This window comes from Zonotrichia albicollis, chromosome 25 (assembly GCF_047830755.1).
Source record: "Zonotrichia albicollis isolate bZonAlb1 chromosome 25, bZonAlb1.hap1, whole genome shotgun sequence".
Lineage (NCBI taxonomy): Eukaryota > Metazoa > Chordata > Aves > Passeriformes > Passerellidae > Zonotrichia > Zonotrichia albicollis.
In genome coordinates, this window is record NC_133843.1 from 474058 (window position 1) to 495999 (window position 21942).

The following is a 21942-nucleotide window of genomic DNA, read 5'->3' on the forward strand; positions in this document are numbered from 1 at the left end:
CAGCAGGACCCCCCTCGGGAGGGCCCCACCATAAATTCCCTGATTTTCACACAGCTGGGACACAGCCCAGCACCTCCTGCCCATGGCCAGCAAACAGCCCCAGCCGTGCTCTGTGCAGGAAATGTGATTCCTCTCGGATCCGTGGCTAACACGGTCAGGCCGTGACCACGACGTGCTGCTCCTGCAGCTGGATCCAAATGAAACCTCCCAGCTCAGAGCAGGGGCACAAACGCAGCTCCTGCTGCTGTCACAGGTGCTGCCCGCTCGCTGGGACAGCAGTGACACCAGCAGGGCTGGCAGGGACAGGGGGCACTGGGGCCACGGGGGGCTGACCTGGAACAGGGGCTGGGCACAGTTCGAGGGATAAAGAGGGGTTTGAATAAATAGAGGAAGTTAAAGGCTGGGCAGAGTTAAAGGAATAAAGTGGAGTTTAAAGTAAATAAGGGAAGTTAAAGGCTGGGCAGAGTTAAAGGAATAAAGCGGGGATTTATTAAAAGGCCTTAAAAGGATACACCTTGGGCAGAACAAGAGCTTGGCTGAGGTCACGCCCAAGACGGACTCTGAGTCATGGTTTTTCACCCTTTTATAACTTTTGGTCCATTTCTATATTGGGGCTCACTGTCCAATTCCAGCTCCAGGTTCTGCAGTCCCACCCTGCCAGTTTGCTCTCCTTCATTCCGTGCTGTTTGCACTTTTTGAGCCTTTTGGGCCTTTTTGTTGTTTACACTTTTTGGGTCGGAAGCTGCAGCAGCACCCTTGGTTCTGGGGCTGGAAAATGATTGTTCTGTGTGCCTGAGCTGTGAGGAGAACTTGCTGACACTTTATATGGAGTTCAGGGTTGCCCAACATCCTTTGGGGAAGAGCCTTTCCCTGATCTCCATCCCAAACCCTCCCTGACACAGCCTGAACCTCCCCTGGCTGCTCAGGAGCAGCCCCAGCAGCCAGGGCAGGGACAGTGAAGGATGCACCAGGCAGGATCCAATATCCAAGAAAATGTCTTTATTGTACACGTTGGCTTCTATTGCTTGTATCCCCTCCCCAGCCCCATGTAGTGCAAAAAATTCAGAGAAAACAGAGTTCCACATAAATAAAGGTACAGAGAAATCAAAGTGACGACGCTCGGACATGGATCTGGACCAGGTGTGCCCAGCAGGGAGGCCCAGGGAGCCCCAAACCAGGGCAGGGGCTCCCGCCTGGCCCTGCTGGGGGGGACCCCAGAGCCCGGAGCCCCCCGGTTTGGGGATGCTCCTCTGCTGGGAGCTCAACAAGGAACATCTTGGGCGAGACAGCACGGACTGAAACTGGCAGGGAAGCCACAGAGTTGCTCTCCTCCCCTCAGACAGCACAGACAGACAGACAGACACAGACAGGCGTCCCCTCCTCCTCCTCCTCCTCCTCGGCAGGGGACGGGCAGCACCAGGAGCGATCCCACCCTGGCACGTGCCAGGGCGGGCGCTGACACCTCGTGTCCACACAGTGTGGGTCGGGGGGCTGGGGACCCCCAGAAGGTGCTGGGGGGTTGTTTTTGCCCTTTCCTGCATAGTTTGGGCAGCACAGACAGGAGGTTCCCTCTCGGCTGGGTTCCCATGGGTCGGGCTCAGTGGGATATTGCTCAGGAGCCAGCCAGGGCACACAGGAGTCACTCTGCCCTGTCCCTGCTCCTCAGGAAGCAGCATCTCCTGCTGCCTGAGAACTCAGGCCCACAGGAACCACAGGAGTGAAATCTGAGCTCTGTGAGTGAGAAATGGGGAGCAGGGGGGGGAAAAAGGAGGAAGGAAGGAGTTCCAAACAGTTGGACCATATTTCCAATGCTACATTTGAACATTTGGGCACATTGAGGTACCAGTGGTTGAGTCGTTCCTCTGCGGTGTGCAGAGCACCTGAGCTGCGCCTCAGCTCACGGCTTACACACACAGCACACCCTGAAACACCACAGCACGGGGCCCTGGCTCTGGACAGGCCTCACAGCGCTAATTTAGCCAAGCTTTAGCTCATTAGAGGGGTTGTTTAATTGCCAGGGAGTCGCTGATTGGAAAGGGTCCCTCCCGTGCTGCTTTTGGCATCTCACACATGCACACACCCCACCCATCCAGAGGGAACCTCCAGGGCACAGGAATCATCTCCTCAACAGACGAGAGAAGGAACTGCACCCCTCCTGCTGCCTGGAGAGCAGAGGGATGGGGAGTACCAGGGCAGAGTAAAAAACAAAGGGATATGGAGTCATATTAGCGTTCAAATAAAAAAAGGCAAATAAAAAAATTAATACCCAAAAAAGTAATGCCAGGCAATCCCTCTTGTTCAGAAGGCCGGACTGTTCTTCCTCCAAGAACTGATTCCTTTCCACAAACCCAGAGTCTGCTTTGCAGAGAGGGGAACAGCAAACCCAGGGAGTCCCAGTCCGGAGCCTGGGCCAGCAGCGATGGCAGCGGTGCCACCAAGGTCCCTGCGCCACCACGCTCAGCTGGGACCCCGGGGGAGCCCTGGGGGGCTCAGGAGCCTCCCCACACTGCAGGGCTGGGCCTGGCCTGGGCTTCTTCTCTTGCTGTGGTTAAGGCATCAAAGAGACGCCCTCGGAGCGGGGCAGCGTCCGGAGCGGGGCACACGCCTCGGGCTGAGCTGGCTACAGTGACATTCAGAGTGGGGGTCACACACTGTCCTCCGGGGCCACCACAGGGCTGGCAGTGCCACCACAGGGCCCCACAGGGCTGGCAGTGCCACCACAGGGCCCCACAGGGCTGGCAGTGCCCGGTGGCACGGCTGGAGCACGGCAATCCCAGAAGCAGCGATGGTTTGGGGTCCCCCTTGCCCAGAGGAGTTTTTGGGGGTGCTGGATGAGTCTGGCTGCAGGCAGAGCCCCCTGTGCCCTGCCGGAAGCACAGCTGGTGAACCCATGGGTGTCCCCAGAGCAGGCAGAGCCCCCTGTGCCCTGCCGGAAGCACAGCTGGTGACCCCGTGGGTGTCCCCAGAGCCCCCTGTGCCCTCCTGGAAGCACAGCTGGTGAACCCATGGGTGTCCCCAGAGCAGGCAGAGCCCCCTGTGCTCTGTGCCCTCCTGGAAGCACACCTGGTGGCCCTGGTGGCCCCGTGGGCATCCCCAGAGCCCCCTGTGCCCTCCTGGAAGCACAGCTGGTGGCCCTGGTGGCCCCGTGGGTGTCCCCAGAGCCCCCACAGGGCCCGGCTGGCTCAGGCGCTGTCCCCAGGCCCCGGGGCACGGCCGGGCTCGCTGTCAAAGGCTCGTGGAGGACACGGAGAGCGTGGGCGAGGAGGGCGGGGGGAAGTTGAGCAGCTCCAGCACGGCCACCCCCACGCTGCTGCGGCGGGTGAACATGCACGAGGCCGCCACCCACTTGTTGGTGCGCGGGTTGTACTTCTCGATGGAGTTGAGGCTGGAGCTGCCGTCGTTGCCGCCCACGGCGTAGAGCCAGCCGTCCATGGCCACCAGGTCGTGGGTGCTCCTGCAGGGAGAGCAGGGGGTGAGGCTGGGGGTGCTGGGGGGGCTCAGCATGGCAGGCACCCCACAAACAGCCCGTGGAAATGAACTGTTGGGGCACCAACAGGCAGAGCACAGCACAGAGCCACTGATGTCCCCCTTCAGTCTGAGACTCTCGTCCAAACTTCATCAAATACCAAACCCCATCAAATACCAAACCTCATCAAATACCAAACCCCATCAAATATCAAAACCTCATCAAATACCAAACCTAATCAAATACCAAACCGTCTGAGCCCAAAATCCTCGGGACTGCAGATCTTAATTCCTCCCACAGCCCAGCAGCAGCATCTCGGTGGGCACAGCCAGCTCAAGCCCTGGTTCTTTACGGCCACACAAAGTGCAGAGGATAAATCCCTGTGCAGAACATCCCTGCTGTGCCCCCCTGGCTGTCTCTGCAACCCCTCTGAGCATGGCACGAGCGTGCTGAGCCAGCCACAAACCCCGACACCCCAATGTGCCTGTGCTTTATGGCACAGCAAGGTGAGATCCCCGCTCCTGAGGCTCCAGAGGGCTCAGCCCCTTCCTCACCTGCGGATGTTCATGGGGGCCACGCTCTCCCAGGTGTTGGATTTGGGGTTGTAGCGCTCCACGGAGTTAAGGCAGCTGGTGCCATCATTGCCCCCGGCCACGTAGAGCATCCCCTCGAGCACGGCCACACCTGCACTGCTCCTGCGGCTCAGCATGTTGGCAATGGGGCTCCAGGTGTTCATCTGGGGACAGGGAACCCATCATTGCCACCCCACACAGCCGTGCCAGGTCAGCAATGGGGCTCCAGGTGTTCATCTGGGGACAGGGAACCCATCATTGCCACCCCACACAGCCGTGCCATGTTGGCAATGGGGCTCCAGGTGTTCATCTGGGGACAGGGAACCCATCATTGCCACCCCACACAGCCGTGCCATGTTGGCAATGGGGCTCCAGGTGTTCATCTGGGGACAGGGAGCCCATCATTGCCACCCCACACAGCTGTGCCATGTTGGCAATGGGGCTCCAGGTGTTCATCTGGGGACAGGGAACCCATCATTGCCACCCCACAGGGCATCTCCCACTCATCCCTGCCAGGTCAGTCCTGCTCTGGCCACAGAGTCCTGCCATGAAAACCCTTTTGGGGGCATCACTTTGTTCCTCCCTGCTGTCCTGCAGTTGGCAGGAGCAATCTCACAGCCTGGCTCAGAGAGCACAGCAGCAGCTGGCAGGAGCCATCCCAGGGGCACAGAGATGCCTGTGCCAGGCCACCAGTTGTGCCCCAGCTGAATGCCAGCCCAGCCTCAGGGACTGAGCTGTATCTATTTCCAATCTGTGTGAGTGCAGCTGGGGCTTTGCAGCTCATGAAAAGCCTCCAGGACCTTCCCTTTGATCTCTCTGCAGTGACCGACCCTGGTGGGCAGAGCTGTGTCCCCAGCCTGCCACACTCCCAGCCAAGCTCAGGGCATGGACAGGACCCTGCTGCCCTCAGAACCACGGGCAGCGGGGCCAGGGGCTGTTCTGGTATCCAAACCTCACAGGGAGCTCTCACAGAGCAGCTTTGGGTTGCTGTGCTGAGGATTGCACCCTGGCTGCTGTGTCCCTGCTGATCCCCCTCCATCCCCCAGCCATGCACGGTGGCTTGAGGCCTTTCTGAAGAGGGGAGGAGCACAAGAGTCACCCAAACCTCCCTCCCACACTTACCTGGGGCTCGTACTTCTCCACCGTGGCCAGGTGTGACGAGCTGTCGTAGCCCCCCACTGCATAGAGGTTGCCTTCTGCAAAGACAGAGAACAGCATGAGCTAAAAACACATCCCTGACCCACTCACAACGTCACAGGTGCCATCTGGGGGTGCCCACACAGGCTGAGCCCCAGCACAGGTGCCACTCTGGTTAAAATTAGGGAAGTTACATTTCAATAATTAGCATGGACTCATGCTAATAAGAATTATAAGTTATAAGAATTAAAAATACTTTTTAACACATTATTAAAACAAGGAGAAGCGAATTTACTTTCTTTTAAAGCTTGACACAGTTCTTTTATATCACGGTGAGAAAGACTTTCAAATCGTGGATTTACATCATCACGATTATACCTTACAGGTAATGCAAAGAGTAGTTTCTTTGAATTTAAATATTTTTTAAATTTTTGATTAATATTAGACTAATTAGGTAATCGTAATGGAGGGTCAACTTTTAATTTAGATTGTTTTTTAATTTTTTTTTTCAGTACTATTGTGTCTGAATTGGAGGAGTAGGTAGTATTACTATTAGCTGTTTTGGGAGTTCTTGGCAGAGGTGTTGCAGAGGGGGCAGAACTGGAGCAGAGCAGCACAAGGAACCCTCAGGAGCCTGCCCAGGACCCCCCAGCCCCCTGGCAGCACCCACCTAGCGTGGCCAGGCCCCCTGGCAGCACCCACCTAGCGTGGCCACGCGCACGTAGCGCCTGCGGGTGCTCATGGCAGCGATGGACGTCCAGGTGCCCGTCAGCGGGTCGTACCTCTCTGCACTGCAGGGACACAGGGACAAAGGTGGGACACTGGGAAAGCCCAGGGCAAAGCTCCTGGATGTGGGGAGCTCTCACAGATTGGGGACAGACAGGGGAAATGCAGGGGGAGCTGCCACAGGCTGGGTTCTGTTGGGGCCGAGGGATACAAAGTGGGGAGAAGGAGGTGTGTCACAGACATCTTTTCATTAAAAATCTTTCCTTAGGATTTTTCCTCCTGAGAAGCTGAGAGGCCTCAGGAACAAAATGCAAACAATGGTTATCTGCTGCTGTGGAATGCAACAGGTGCAACTGTGATTGGTCTCATGTGGTTGTTTCTAATTAATGGCCAATCACAGTCAGCTGGCTCAGACAGAGAGCGGAGCCACAAACCTTTGTTATCATTCTTTGCTATTCTATTCTTAGCCAGCCTTCTGAGATGAAACCTTTCCTTCTATTCTTGAGTATAGTTTTTGTGTGATCTATATAATAAAATAATAAATCAATAAATCTGAAACATGGAGTCAGATCCTCGTCTCTGCCCTCACCCTGTGACCCCTGTGACCACCACCATCACAGAGGTGAGCTGTCAAACATCTGCTCAGGCTCAGGAGCAGGGCTCCCAGCTCCAGGCCAGTGCGTGCAGGAGCAGGGAGGATGCAGGCAGGCATCCCTACCTGTTGAGGCACGAGGCCCCGTCGTACCCCCCGGCAGCGTAGAGGAGCCCGTGCAGCGCTGCCACCCCCAGGCAGCTCCTCCTGGTGCCCATGGACACCTCGGGCTGCCAGCAGTTGGTGACAGGGTCGTAGGACTCCACGGTGGCCAGGTCAGAGGTGCCGTCGTAGCTGCAGAGGGGGAGAAGAGGCTGCTCAGGGAAGCTGTGCCTGCCCCTGGATCCCTGGAGTGCCCAAGCTGGACGGGGTTTGGAGCAAACCGGGATGGTGGAAGGTGGGATGAGATGAGCTGTAAATTCCAACCCAAACCAGTCTGGCACTCTGAGGGAAATGGGCAGTTCAGGAGGGGGCACTGCCCATGAGGAATGCCCATGGGGCAGGTCACTTCTGTGGGGCCAGTCCTGCTCCTGCCATGAAAACCCTTTTGGGGGAACCTCCCTTCTGTCCTCTCCTCTCTCCCACAGCTCCCAGGAGGAATCTCAGCTGCCTGTCCCAGAGAGCCATCCCACTGTCACAGACATCTTTTATGGAAAATCCTTTCCTTAGGATTCTTTCTCCTGAGAACCCCAGAGGCCTCATAAATGAAATGTAAATATTGATTATCTGCTGCTATGCGGTGCAACAGGTGCATCTGTGATTGGTCCATGTGGTCGTTTCTAATTAATGGCCAATCACAATCCAGCTGTCCAGACTGTCTGAGTAAAGCACAAACCTTTGTCATCATTTCTTTTTCTATTCTTAGCTGGCTTTCTGATGAAATCCTTTCTTCTATTCTTTCAGTATAGTTTTAATGTAATATATATCATAAAATAATAAATCAGCCTTCTGAAACACGGAGTCAGATCCTCGTCTCTTCCCTCATCCTAAGACCCCTGCGAACACATCCCAGGGGCACAGAGATCTGCATGATCAGACAAGGGGCTTTTCCAGAGCCACCCCAGACATGCAGGACCACTCTGCCCATCCATGCCCCCCTCCCCGTGCCCCCTTACCCGCCCACGGCGTAGAGCTTGTTCCCGATGGCGGCGACGCCGACGCGGGCGCGGCGCGTGGACATGGAGGCCACCATGTGCCAGCGGTCCGTGCGTGTGTCGTAGGCCTCGCAGTCCCCGTGGATGGCAAACAGGCTCCCTCCACCTGCTCGGGGAGGGCCAGTGTTGGAACTCAGGGCATCCCTCCTGTCGGGGTCTCTGGCTGCTCACAGTGACCCCAAGAAAAGCTGGAAAGGCTCTTTTCCCAGCCTGATGCTTGAAGAAGGAGTCAGAGCTCTTAATTTCTCAGTCTCGAGGTTGTTTATTGTACCTGATCAATAAAATTCTTTCTCCTGCCCTGCCAAGGTCCACTCAGCAAGACAGTCAGAGGCACTGTGCCTGCCCCCGGGGCGGTGTTGTCTAACATAGGTGATAGGTATTGGAAAGTAATTGTAAATATTGTACATGTAGTTTTTAGTATAAATAGATAACACCGCCCTGGGGGCAGGCACAGTGCCTCTGACTGTCCTGCTTAGTAGACCTTGGTTGGACAGGAGAAATAATTTTATAGATAAGAAACAATAAGCAAACTTGAGAATTAGAACAGAAGAGCTCTGACTCCTTTAACCGCTGGGCTGGGAAAAGAGACTTTCTAACGCATCTGGGGGTCACTGTGAGCAGCCAGAGACCCGAGAGCTGAGGGGAGCAAACACAGCCCAAGCTCCCGGGATGGGGCAGGGATTGGGGCAGGGATTGGGGCAGGGATTGGGGCAGGGATTGGGGCAGGGACTGGGGCAGGGATTGGGGCAGGGACTGGGGCAGGGATTGGAGCAGGGACTGGGGCAGGGATTGGGGCAGGGATTGGGGCAGGGATTGGGGCAGAGATTGGGGCAGGGACTGGGGCAGGGATTGGGGCAGGGATTGGGGCAGGGATTGGAGCAGGGACTGGGGCAGGGATTGGGGCAGGGATTGGGGCAGGGATTGGGGCAGGGATTGGAGCAGGGATTGGGGCAGGGACTGGGGCAGGGATTTGGGCAGCGATTGGGGCAGGGATTGGGGCAGGGATTGGGGCAGGGATTGGGGCAGGGACTGGGGCAGGGATTGGGGCAGGGACTGGGGCAGGGATTGGGGCAGGGATTGGGGCAGGGATTGGAGCAGGGATTGGGGCAGGGATTGGGGCAGGGATTGGGGCAGGGATTGGGGCAGGGATTGGGGCAGGGATTGGAGCAGGGACTGGGGCAGGGACTGGGGCAGGGATTGGGGCAGGGATTGGAGCAGGGACTGGGGCAGGGACTGGGGCAGGGATTTGGGCAGGGATTGGAGCAGGGATTGGAGCAGGGATTGGAGCAGGGATTGGGGCAGGGACTGGGGCAGGGATTGGGGCAGGGATTTGGGGCAGGGACTGGGGCAGGGACTGGGGCAGGGATTGGGGCAGGGATTTGGGGCAGGGACTGGGGCAGGGACTGGGGCAGGGATTGGGGCAGGGACTGGGGCAGGGATTGGGGCAGGGACTGGGGCAGGGACTGGGGCAGGGATTGGGGCAGGGATTGGGGCAGGGACTGGGGCAGGGACTGGGGCAGGGATTGGGGCAGGGATTGGAGCAGGGATTTGGGCAGGGATTCGGGCAGGGATTGGAGCAGGGATTGGGGGCAGGGACTGGGGCAGGGATTGGAGCAGGGATTGGGGCAGGGATTCGGGCAGGGATTGGAGCAGGGATTGGGGGCAGGGACTGGGGCAGGGATTGGAGCAGGGATTGGGGCAGGGATTGGGGCAGGGATTGGAGCAGGGATTTGGGCAGGGATTCGGGCAGGGATTGGAGCAGGGATTGGGGGCAGGGACTGGGGCAGGGATTGGAGCAGGGATTGGGGCAGGACTGGGGCAGGGACTGGGGCAGGGATTGGGGCAGGGATTGGGGCAGGACTGGGGCAGGGACTGGGGCAGGGATTGGGGGCAGGGACTGGGGCAGGGACTGGGGCAGGGACTGGGGCAGGGATTGGGGCAGGGACTGGGGCAGGGACTGGGGCAGGGACTGGGGCAGGGATTGGGGCAGGACTGGGGCAGGGATTGGGGCAGGGACTGGGGCAGGGACTGGGGCAGCAGCAGGCCTTACCCACAGCGAAGAGCACGGTGCTGGCGCCCTCGCAGCGGCGCGGGCGCGTGCGGCTGTTGCCCAGCACCCCTCTCTGCTCGGGCATCAGGTGGTACTTGAGCGCCTCGATCAGCAGGTCCTTGCACTCCGAGTGGTGCCGCACCAGCAGCTCCGTGTCCACGTGGCTCATCAGGAAATCCCGGCTCAGCAGCGGCAGCCGCACGCACTTCATCAGCTGGGGGGACAGCAGAGCAGGGAGTGGGACAGGGGCACTGCAAGGGGACAGCTGAGAGCAGGGAGAAACTCCTGGGGCTGCCCCATCCCTGGGAGTGCTCAAGGACAGCTTGGAGCAGCCTGGGATAGCAGAAGGTGTCCCTGCCCATGGCAGAGGGATGGGGGAACTGAAAGGGGACAGGCTGAGATCAAGGAGAAACTCAGAGCATGGCCCTGGGGCTGCCCCATCCCTGGAAGTGCTCAAGGACAGCTTGGAGCAGCCTGGGATAGCCAAAGGTGTCCCTGTCCAAGGCAGAGGGTTGGAATGAAATGGGATTTAAGGTCCCTTCCCACTTGGACTGGAAGTGGTAGGACAGGGACCTGCTGCTCCTGCCCTGTCCTGCGGCTTCCTCCAGCCCAGGATCTTGGAGATGGTGGGCACAAGCAGCCCCCTTCCAGCACTCTCATCTTTTCCCAGCCCACTCTCACCTCCTTCCCAGCCCACTCTGAGCCCTTCCCAGCCCACTCTGAGCCCTTCCCAGCCCACCCTCAGCCCGTTCCCAGCACCTCACCCTGGGCACGTGCTGTCTCCTGCTGTCCACGTCGTGTTTGACCCAGCTGAGCACAGCCCTGTACACCTCCTCCTCCGAGGGCACGTTGAGGCTGTCGCTGGAGATGAGGTCCAGCACCTGGGGAGGGCAGAGCTGCTCGGTGTGGAGGCACTGCCAGCTCCCAGCACAGCGAGCAGCAGTGCCAGGGGCACAGCTCTGCCTCCTGGACGTGCTGGGGGCTCCAAACAGCGACTGGGTGCCCCAAAGACAGCAGGTGCAGCTTTGTGGGGACATCTCTGACCATTCTCTCTCCCTGGCTCTTTTCCCCTCACTGTGGCGGAGGCTGCTGCAGTGCCTGACAATTCTCCCTGATGTCAGTGGCAGCAGGGAGATGACTCTACTGGCATTTGTCCCTTCTGTATTTCCTGGGACAGACCCGGCAGCCCTGGCTGCTCCCAGCACTGTCCCTTCACCTGCCAAGGGCTGCAGAGCTGCAGCAGGGGCAGATGGGACCCTCCCCTCATTGTCACCCTCCCCCTGCCCCGGGGATGGGTGACAGAGACCCCATCCCCTCAGTGCACATCCCTCAGGCTTTATCCTCACACACAGAGCAGGACAAGCCGTGCTGCACCCTGACCTGCACATTGCCAGCGGGGCCTCTGGCACAGACATCTTTTATGGAAAATCCTTTCCTTAGGATTTTTTCTCCTGTGAAGCTGAGAAGCCTCAGGAATAAAATTATCTGCTGCTGTGGAATGCAACAGGTGGATCTGTGATTGGTCTCATGTGGTTGTTTCTAATTAATGGCCAATCACAGTCAGCTAGCTCGGACTGTCTCGGTCAGTGATTTATCATTTCTTATAATTTCTTATTCTATTCTCAGCTAGCCTTCTGATTAAATCCTTTCCTTTTAGTATAGTTATAATATCTATCATAAAATAATAAATCAGCCTTCTGAACGAGGCGTGTTCGCTCAATAACAGCTGCTTGTAAGGAGCTCGCTTGGATTTTGGGAGGGCAAACTTAAATTCATTTTGCTTGGTTTTTCTTGCTAGACCATGATGCAAACTTAAATTAATTTTGCTTGGTTCTTCTTGCTAGACCATGATGCAAAAGGCACAAGGGTTGATTTTTGCTGTTTATAGCTCAGTTTTCATTATTATTTCACCTTTCCCTTACGGTACGCAGTCTCAATCGCGCCAATGGCAGCTTTGCATGGAGACAACACTCTCGTCTGTTCCCTCATCCTGGGACCCTGTGAACACCACTGTCACAGGCCTCACCTGTTTGAGGGGCAGCAGCATGAACTCCTCAGTCTTGGACACCTCCACGAAGTGCTGGAGCACGTACTTGTGGGCAGACTTGAGCAGGTCGCTGCATGAGTGGGTGTCAGCAAAGCCGCGGATGCCCAGGCAGTTGGAGGGGTCCAGCTGGCTGAGCAGGAACTTGCAGCAAGCATCCCTCACACCATTGAGCTGAAGCAGGCTGGCAGCAGGGAGAAGGGTCTGGCAGGGTGGAAAAGAACGGGGCAAAAGGGAGTTCCCAGGGCAAGGAAACGATTTCACCCTCGTCCCACTGCGAGGCACGAGCAGAGCAGGTTTAGTGAGTGAGCACCTCCAGGCACAGAAAGGACAGAGCACTCCTGGTTTCCAAGGTGGAGAACAGCTGGGGAGGACACCTGTAACTCCCCCCAGGGCCAGGAGAAGGGCAGGTGCTCAGGAACAGGGCTGGGAACGGCACAGAGCTTTGAGGAGCCACCTCTGGGAAGGGAATCAACTCCCTGAGCACTGCCAGCCCCAGAAAGGACAGAAAGGACAGAGCACTCCTGGTTTCTAACATGAAGAACAGCTGGGGAGGACACCTGTAACTCCCCCCAGGGCCAGGAGAAGGGCAGGTGCTCAGGAACAGGGCTGGGAATTGCACAGAGCTTTGAGGAGCCACCTCTGGGAAGGGAAGGGAAGCAGCTCCCTGAGCACTGCCAGCCCCAGCTGCCACCACAGCACAGCTGGCAGAGCTGAGCAGGACAGAGGAGTCCCAAAGAGGAAAATGTGGAACAGAACAGCTTTGTGGAGCAGGGGGAACAGCTCCTACCTGCACATTGCCCTCTCCCACCACGATCTCAGCCGTGTAGGCGTACTGCACCAGCTGCTCCAGCGCCTGCGGGTCGATGTCGTGCAGTGTCACATGGGTCTGGCGGCTCTCACTCATCTCATCTGGGCCAAAGGACACCCAAAATGAGCAAAACCCCCCCAGCAGGGCTGTTCCCACACAGGAGGATGTGTGGGAGCAGCTGCATCCACCTCTGCATCCCAGCCCAGGGAGGGTTTCTGTCCAGCTCTGGGGAATGGGGACCAGGACTGGAGGGGGACACCAGGGTCCTGGGCAGGGAGGGACACCAGGATCCTGTTGAGAGGGACACCAGGATCCTGAGCAGGAATCCTGGGCAGAGAGGGACACCAGGATCCTGGGCATGGAGCTGTGGGCAAAGGGAATCAGGGAAGGGAGGGGAATGGAGGATTAAACCATGCATGGAACAAGTGGTTTGTTTCTGGAAGGTTTCCTGCCCAGCTCTAGGGATTGGGGGGCAGATCTGCAGGACGGGGAACAGGATCCTGTACAGGAGGGGGACACCAGGATCATGCACAGGGGCAAAGGGACTCAGGGAAAGCAGTGAAATGAGGAATATTCCTGCTCTTGCTGACACATGAAAGGGCAGGGCAGTGAGAATGGGAAGGGGACAGAGCAGGGAGGGGATTTGGAGAGGGGAGAGCTGCCAGCCTGTCCCTGGGGAAGAGAGGACTCTACTTGCTTGTGAACATGGCGTGGAAGTAGGGGCTGCACGACGCCAGCACCACCTTGTGGGCCTTGATCTCCTTGGTGGCCACGTGCAGGACGATGTCGCAGAGCAGCCCGCGCTGCCGCATGCGGTTCATGCACACGAAGGCGTCGTGGTAGTGGCGTTTGGAGTTGTGGGAGATGCTGTGCCCGTCGCGGTTCAGCAGCTGCACTGCCCCCTCCATGGCTGCGGCGGGCACCGGCGGGGGCAGCGCCCTCCCGCCGCCTCTGCCAAAGGGCAAACAAAGGGTTAACGGCGGCAGGGGGCTGCAGGGTGGGCGGGGGTACAGGGGAAACGGGGGATTCGGTAAATGGGCTCCAAAGGAGTCACCTTGGGCGGGGCAAGAGCCACAGCCAAGGTGGAGCCAAGGTGGGCACAAGGTGGACCCAAAACGGAACAAAGACGGGCACAAGGTGGACCCAAGGTGGATCCAAAATGCACCCCAGATGGACACAAGATAGACCCAAAATGGATCCAAGGTGGATCCAAGGTGGACCCAAGGTGGATCCATAATGGACAGTGTGTCACGAGTTTTCAGACTTTTATAAGTTTTGGTCCATGTCCATATTGGGGTTCATTGTTCAATCCCAGCTCCAGGCTATGCAGTCCCACCGTCCCAGTTTGCTCCCCTCAATTCCCTGTTTGCACTTTTTGGGCCTGAAGCTGCAGCATTGTCCTTGGTTCTGGGGCTGGAGAAGGATTGTTCTGTGTGCCTGAGCTGTGAGGAGAACTGCTGACACTTCACATGAAGCTCAGAGTTACACACCAATGCAGCACGGAATGTGGAAAACATGAAAGCTCAAACTTAGGGCATCAATGCAGGCTCTAGCCCTGGGTGATCCCTGTGGGAGCCACCACAGCTCAAGCACCCTGTGCTGACAGCGACCCTGACAGCTCTGACCAGGCCCTGACAGGGAAATGTCATCTGCTGCAAACAAAGAGGGGAAATTCAGGCTCAATATGGGGAAGGAATTCTCCCCTGTGAGGGTGGGGAGGCCCTGAATGGATTTCCCAGAGAAGCTGTGCCTGCCCCTGCATCCCAGGCCAGGCTGGATGGCGCTCAGAGCCCCCTGGGATGGTGAAAGGCATCCCTGCCTACGGAACCAGATGATTTTCACACTCCCTTCCAACCCGAACCATTCAGTGCTTCTAGGAAAACAAACGCTGCCTGCTCAAGGAACATTTATTCACGCAGAGATTTCCTCCCCCTGCTGCTGTTTGCATGCACAAGGCCTTTGTGCTGGCGCTGGGGGGGCGAGCAGGGATGACTGAGCAGCAGGAGGAAGGAGGGGGAGGCAGCACAAGCAGCTTGAACCCGTCCCGAGGCTGCCAGCTGCCCCCGCATCCCTGCGGCGAGAGGATCCCCTCGGCCCCCGCTCCTGCACGCCTCCAGCAGCATCACCCTGCCAGCCCAAAATAGCAAAGCGGCATCGTGGGCCTGCTCAGCACGGCTGCAGCCCGCCCTGCCTTCTTATGGAGCAGTCATAGTGAGAGGATCCCCTCGGCCCCCGCTCCTGCACACCTCCAGCATCACCCTGCCAGCCCAAAATAGCAAAGCAGCATCGTGGGCCTGCTCAGCATGGCTGCAGCCCGCCCTGCTTTCTGTGGAGCAGTTGTAGCACCTACGGAGGCCGGGGGAGGAGTGAAAGATGAATTAACATCCTTTAGTTTCCTCTGCGGGGAGAGAACCTGCAGTGCCCTTTGCTGCTGGCATCACCCCGGTGCCATGAGGTCCCTGCTGCCCTCCAGAGGGACAGCAGGGTGGCACCGTGCCCTCAGGGTCCCTGCTGCCCCTGGCACAGACAGGGCCTGCTGGTGCCCTCCAGAGGGACAGCAGGGTGGCACCGTGCCCTCGGGGTCCCTGCTGCCCCTGGCACAGGCAGGGCCTGCTGGTGCCCTCCAGAGGGACAGCAGGGTGGCACCGTGCCCTCAGGGTCCCTGCTGCCCCTGGCACAGGCAGGGCCTGCTGGTGCTCTCCAGCAAGAGCCCAGGAGTGTGGTCCTGTCCCCCAACATCCCATTTTGGGAAGCTGCAGCATCCCTGGGACACTCCATCTCCTAATTGCCATCTGCTGGCTGAGGTGCCCACAGAAAACAGGGTTTTTGTTATTTACATCCCTGCCTGGGCTCCAGAGGGGCAGGTTGAGCTCCAGAGGGGCAGGCACAGAGCCCAAAACATCTGTGGGCTTGATTATGAGCCATGAAAAAATTTACCAACCTTAGATGAAGATGAGCAAGCCACAACAGTTTAAGTAGAATAATAGTGAAGTTATCACGGGGTGAAAAAGCAGATTTTGGGGTTTTTAGAATGGGGGTTCAAGGGGGCAAGATGGAGGGAACTGGGTATGTCCAGCCTTTCTCCTTCTTCTTCTTGGCCTCCATCTTCTGAGTGATGCTGGCACTTTTGGACTGGTTTAGAGTAGGAGCTCACTGTCCAACATAGGTGATACGTATTGACAAGGAATTGTAAACATTATACATGTAGTTTTTAGTATAAAGACATAACACCACCCGGGGGCAGGGAGAGTGCCTGGAACTGTCCTGCCAGACAGACCTTGGCAGGACAGGAGAAAGAATTTTTTATAGATAAGAAACAATAAACAACCTTGAGACCGAGAACTGAAGAGCTCCAACTCATTCTTCAAGTGCTCAGGGTGGGAAAAGAGACTTTCAACATTTCTTGGGGTCATTCTGACAAGCTAGAAATCCTGAGACTGCTCCCTGTGCCCTGTGCCACCTCGCTGGCATCACCAAGCATCCCTCATTTCCCCGGTAAAACCCCATTTGCAGGAAATGAGGCTCTGTGGGGTGTCACTAATGGGGAACACCGGGGACAGAGCAGCAGAGTCAGGGCTGCACGGGGGAAAGGCAGCACAAACCCATCCTGTGGGCAGCAGCAGCAGCACTGCACGTGTCCCCACGGGCTGGGACGGATGTGCTGCCTCCCCTGGAATAACTCTGAGCTTGTGGCACACAAAAAAACCCCAAAAAAACAAGAAAAGGAGGCGTTTGTTTGGCTCCTCTGCGCCAGAGCGTGGCCGTGCATAACAGCTCTGTTAATTAATGCAAATGATCCCTGCCCAAAGGGAGGCCTGTTCTCCGCACACAAAAACACCATATTTTGCTGGGAGCGAAGAGAAGTGTGCAGAGCAATAAACAGAGCATCCTCCAGGGAGAGGCTGCGAGGCTGCCCTTTCCCCAGGAAGGAATGCAGAATGGCTTTTTGTGGGCAGCCTGCAGGGGCATTCTGTGTCTGGCTAAAGAGCAGGCCTGGGAGGCAGCAGGGCCACATCCTGTGCAGCTGCTGCCGTGTGGGGACAGGGAGCAGGGCACAGCCCCCCTGCCCTCGGGCCTGGCACAGAGCCAGGCTCCAACCCATCCCCTCCATCCCTTTGTGCCTCCTCTCTGCCGGAAAAGCAGCTCCCACTCAAGGGAGAAGGCACAAAGCCCTCGGTGGCACTCAGTGGCACTCAGTGCTCACCCAGCATGGCACAGCAGCACAAACAGCTCTGCCAGGTGGCACCGTGGGGCCAGGCCCCCCTCCAGGGCTGGACCCCCCAAAATGGCACAGCCAAACCCCACCTGGGATGGAGAAAAAGCTTGGATCCCTGGGGAGGCAGAGCATCACAGTGCAGCAGCATTTCTCCATCAATACTCAAGTGCCAGGGCTGTTTGCACAGCCACAGCAGATCTGCACTGCCTTTACCCCTCAAACTGGGATATCCCAAATTATTCCTTCTTCCAGAGGGAAATAATAATAATAATTTCTATTTTGCAGTTATAAAAATAATTTCTATTTTACAATTTATTACAAAATAAATGTATTACAAAATTGCGCTGCCACCTTTCCCACAACCAACCCCAGCAGGGAGGATGGATGGGAACCATTCAGCTGTGCCTGTCCAGGAGCCAGATGCCAGGCAGGCACTGAACCCAGGCAGCTGTCCCCAGCAGGATGTGTCACCCAGTGCCACTGACACAGAGAACCAAACGCTCTGGGGTCCAGCCCTTGCCCAGCCTGCAGCCAGGGAGCTCCCACAGGCACTGACAGCATCAGCAGCTCATTGTGAGCTCAGCCTGGAAAGCTGAGCCTGGGAAAGCCGAGCCTGGGAGAGGCAGGGCTGGCAAGCAGCAGAGGGAGGGAGCTGCTCTGGCACCAAGGGGATGCTCTGAGCTGCAGATCCCCATTGCTCCCCACAGCAGAGCTTTGCACCTGTGCAGAGCTCAGGGCTCAGATTTTGGATGGAAGTGGCAGCAAGGGAGCTGTTCCTCCTGGAACCAGCCCTGCCCTTGGGAGGGAGCAGGAATTGGGGAGCTGGCAGTGCCAGGGAAGCCGGGGACACAAGAACACACAAATGTGAACAGCAGGGGCAAGGAGCACAGCCTGGCCCTAAAAACCCCTCCAAAGCTCCTAAAAACCCCTCCAAACCTCATATCCTCCATCCCCTGCAGCTCCCTGGCACGGCTGTGCTGCCTCAAGGCAGGGCAGGGCAGCACAGACAGCGCTGACTCTGCAGCACTGAGAATCCCCAGCTCCCAGGAGGGCTGGGGCTTTTTTATTTATTTAATTTTTTTTTTAAATGAATTAGGCATAACTGACACGCACTGAATCCTCCTGTCTAGACATCTGCAGAGAAGTGACAAGCTGCCAGGGAGGATGTGGAGCCTCAGCAAGGGGGTGGGGAGGACAGGGAAAAGCTGCACTCAGCTGCCAGCTCCAGGCGCTGCTGGCTCCAGGCAAGGAGGGCTCTCGGCACCCTGACCTGGGCACAGCCTCCCAGCCCCTCCTGTAATCACCACACTCTCCTAATTACAGCCTGGCTCCTCGTTATTGCCTGGGGAGTGTTGTTGGGAAGCTCCAATTGCTCTCAGTCACCCCAAAAACTGATCACGAGGCAGAGGCTCAATGCCTTGGGACATTCTGATATACCAGGGGGATGAAGAGCATCCTCACCATCCTCATCTCAGTGCCCACAACCTTGTCCTCACCTCTCCCAGGCAGCAGCTCCTCCAAACTCAGCTTTTGTCCTCAGCTCCAAGCAAGGCTCCATGCTTGAGGGGTTCCGAGGCATCTGCGCCAAGATTTGGGTCATTTTCAAGTGATTGGTGGTGAGGGTCAGCACTGAGGAGGTTTGGGACTGCTGATCTCCCGGGCTGAGGAGGAACAAGGAGTGGAAATGGATTCCTGCCAGAAGGTGCAGGTGCCAGCTGCACGGGGTTGGACTGCAGCTCCAGAGCCCAGCACAGAGCGCACCACAAGCTGAGCAGGACGAGCCCTGTGGCTCTGAGAGGAGCTGCAAATGTGGGTCATGTCCTGATTCCCCTGCCCAGCATCCCCAGCAGCAGAGCTGGGCACAGCTCTGGTCACCAGTGGGCATTGCCTGCCTCAGCCCTCTCACACCAAGGGGAAGGGACGGTTCCCAAAGCCTCCTCCAGCCCACACAGACCAGCCCAGCCCTGCACCTCCTGCTCTGAACCAGCTCTGAGCTTCTCTGGAGCAGTGGGAAAGCCTTTCCAAGGCAGGAAACAAAAGGATTCCCTCCCATCTCCTGCCCAGCAGCAGCACAGGCCACATCCCCAAACACTGAGCTATGTGACACCATGGCCTTGAGCTCAGTGGCACAACGAGGGCCTGCCAAGGCCAGCAGGCCCCAGCCCTTGGGAACTGGAGCTGGAGAAGCTCAAATTCCTGTCCCTGGGGAGCCACATCCTCCAGGGATGGTTACAGCAGCCCAGATGGAGCCTCTCAGGCCTCCCAAACCCAGGCTGTGCCCACACCCAGGAGGCAGCACTGGGGCTTCAGTGGGGCTCCCTAAATGGAGCAAAACAGGGCCCAGAGCAGCTCCCTGGCAGATCTGCACGTGGTGTTCATGAAATACAGCAAAGAATGGGCCCAGAGCAGCTCCCTGGCAGATCTGGAGCTGCTGTTCCTGACACGGAGCAATGAATGGGCCCAGAGCAGCTCCCCAGCAGGTCTGGAGATGGCTGTTCATGAAATGCACCAAAGAATGGGCCCAGAGCAGGTCCCCGGCATGTCTGGAGATGGCTGTTCATGAAATGCACCAAAGAATGGGCCCAGAGCAGGTCCCCGGCATGTCTGGAGATGGCTGTTCATGACACAGAGCAGGGAATGGGCCCAGAGCAGCTCCCTGGCAGATCTGGAGCTGCTGTTCCTGACATGGAGCAGGGAATGGGCCCAGAGCAGCTCCCCAGCAGCTCCCCAGCTCTTCAGAGGACGCCTGCTCTGATTTCCAGGCCGTCTCCAGCACCAGGCTGGCACAAGGCAGCAGGGCAGATGGTCACTGTCTGTGCTGGCAGAACAAAGCCCACCCAGTGCCACCCCCATGGAGCTGCCCCGGGCTGGCAGCAGGCACAGGGACCCCCCAGCCCCCCAAGATGCCCGGGAGCTGCTCCCTGTGCATGCTGGGCTCCCCAGCCAAGGGAGCAGGTGCCTGGTCCGCCTGCCAGCGCCTGGTGTGCTCTGAATTAGCTGCTCTCTGCTGTGATTCATTAATCACTCAGTGCTCAGGAAGGAAACTCGCATCTCTACACCCAACATCTCCCCGGGTCTTACTCACTGCTCTGCTGAATAAAGGATTTCCAGCAGATGTTCGCGGGCCAGGGAGAAACTCGGGGTGCAGAGGGAATGGGGTTTGCTTTGAAAACCAAAAGGTTTTCATCCCTGAGGGGTCAGTGAGCCCCAGAACACCAAGCCTGTAACAAACCAGCATGAGTGAACCCCAAACACCAAACCTGTAACAAACCAGCACCAGTGAACCCCAAAACACCAGATCTGTAACAAACCAGCAGCAAACACGAAAGGCACCCAGAAACACCCCCGTGTGCTGAATCACCCCAGAATCACCTCCAGCAATGCAGAGCCCCCCAGAATAATGCTGTGGGACAGCAGGAAGTGACAGCAGAGCTGCACAGAGAGCCACCAAAGCAAGGCCACAGCTCCTGCGGGCTGGCACAGCGCAGGGACAGTGCAGGACAGTGCAGGGACAGCCAGGGACAGCCAGGGACAGCCACCCTGTCCTTCCCTGCCGAGGTGCAGTGTTTTGCTCCCCGGAGAGGGAGGTTTTGCTCAGCCAGCAGAACCAGCCCAGCTGCCAGCCTGGCCTGAGCTGCAGGACCAGCTCCAGCTCCAGCAGCACAGCGATGCTGAGGCTCAAGGAGAGCGCTCTGCCCCGGCAGCCACTGCAGAGGCCACCAAAAAGCTGCGTCCCACAAGTTTCCAGGAAGGAAAACGCCTCTCCCCGTGCCCTTCACTGCCAGCCCCGAGCCCCCGAGGGCAGGGGACACCCCGGAGCTGCGGCTTTCCCATTTCCAACGGGATCCGGCAGCACTTGGCAGAGGGCAGACAGGGGAGGAGGGCACAGGGATGCTGCCGGCCCGGGGTGATGCAGAGAGAGCGGCCGGACGGGCTGGGGAGGGCACCGGCCGCTCCGAGCCCCTGCAGATGTTCGGGAACCACAGCGGTTGTGCCAAACCCTTCGGAAGGTGCGGCGGGGTACCCCGAAAGCAAACTCGCTCTGCCAGGAGGGATGTGCAGGGGCAGCGCCGGCAGTGATGGAGCGGCGGCTCCTCCGGGGTACCCCCATCATCCCCGGGGACCGCTCCGGTGTGCCCCCATCCCGTTATCCCTCCGATGTGCCCCATCCCCGGTGTTCCCCCATCCCCGGTGACCGCTCCGGTGTGCCCCATCCCGTTATCCTTCCGGTGTTCCCCCATCCCGTTACCCTCCGCTCCCGCTCCTCCCGCGGCCCGGCCCTGCGGGAAGAGGGACAGCGAGAGAGAGAGAGAGGAGGAAGAAGAGGGAGAGGAAGAGGCAGCCGGAGAGGAAGAGAAGCGGAGGCGCGGGCGGCAGGGCCGTGCCCCGGCGGTACTCACGGCTCCGGGGCAGCCACGGCCCGAGCCGGGCGATGCTGCGGGTCCCGCTACACCCGCAGCGGCCCCGCGCCGGGGATTCGGGGCGGGCCGGGGGCGGGCAGGTGCGGCGGCGGCTCCGGGGCTGCGGCTTCCTCCGTCACCCGGAATAACCCCGCGGCGGCCCGGCCCGGCCCGGCCCCGCACGTGTGGCCGTGGGTCTGTATGTCCGTGTGTCCGTGCGCGGGCCCAGCGCTCCGAACCCAGCGGCACCGGCCCCGCTGCGGGCCCGGCACCGGCACCGGCACCGGGGGCGGGGCCAACGGGCGGGGGCGGGGCCAAACGGGGAATGAGGCGGGGCGCTAAGCAGAGGCCACGCCCCCGCTACAGAGCGCCGCACAAAGGGTGAGGGGCGGGGCTAATTCGGAGGCGTGGCCAGTGCTGGTGGGCGTGGCCTGAGGGGTGTCCCGAAATAATTTATGCAGGGAAAGAGTTTTGGGGTCATGGAGCGCAACTTGCGGCCAAGAGCACCGTGTCACCACCCAGAGCACCGAGTGCCGCCTCCAGGGATGGGGACTCCAACACCTCGCTGTGCAGCCCCTGCCAAGGCCTGGTCAGCCTTTCCAGTGAGAAATTCTGCTGGTGTCCAACCTCAAACCAGCCCTGGTGCAGCTTAAAACTCTGTCCTTGTGTCCTGTCACTTGTTACGTGGGCAAAGAGACTGACCACTACCTGCCTACAGCCTCCTGTCAGGTTGGTGTGCAGGGTGAGAAGGTCCCATCTGAGCCTTCTTTTCTC

General features: G+C 58.5%; 1 protein-coding gene across 3 annotated transcripts; it reads right to left on the reverse strand.

The window, feature by feature from the left end:
• Positions 1–970: 970 nt before the first annotated feature.
• Positions 971–21505, reverse strand: KLHL17 (kelch like family member 17). Of its 3 annotated transcripts, XM_074558498.1 has the most exons (13): positions 21169–21502; positions 13250–13503; positions 12532–12653; positions 11724–11945; positions 10462–10578; positions 9698–9911; positions 7609–7753; positions 6620–6787; positions 5878–5966; positions 5161–5234; positions 4021–4202; positions 3064–3454; positions 971–2994 (listed from the first exon to the last, which is right to left on the reverse strand). In XM_074558498.1, exons 2-12 carry the CDS (start codon positions 13458–13460, stop codon positions 3226–3228), a joined length of 1773 nt encoding a protein of 590 aa, XP_074414599.1. In that variant the 5' UTR covers positions 13461–13503; positions 21169–21502; the 3' UTR covers positions 971–2994; positions 3064–3225. The 3 variants fall into 3 exon arrangements, with proteins under 3 accessions (XP_074414599.1, XP_074414601.1, XP_074414602.1); XM_074558500.1 differs by lacking the exon at positions 21169–21502 and having other exon boundaries at positions 13296–13430; XM_074558501.1 differs by lacking the exons at positions 971–2994; positions 3064–3454; positions 4021–4202 and adding an exon at positions 4330–4494 and having other exon boundaries at positions 21169–21505.
• Between the last annotated feature and the right edge of the window lie 437 nt (positions 21506–21942).

Bases quoted from the DNA above. Each gene is read 5' to 3' on its own strand.
- KLHL17 (XM_074558498.1), bottom strand. From the start codon at position 13,460: ATGGAGGGGGCAGTGCAGCTGCTGAACCGCGACGGGCACAGCATCTCC. The intron at 7,754-9,697 runs GTAAGGCCTGCT...CTCCCCGAGCAG, and splicing joins CACCGTGCTCTTCGCTGTGG to GTGGAGGGAGCCTGTTTGCC. The intron at 5,967-6,619 runs GTAGGGATGCCT...GTGTCCCTGCAG, and splicing joins GGGGCCTCGTGCCTCAACAG to TGCAGAGAGGTACGACCCGC.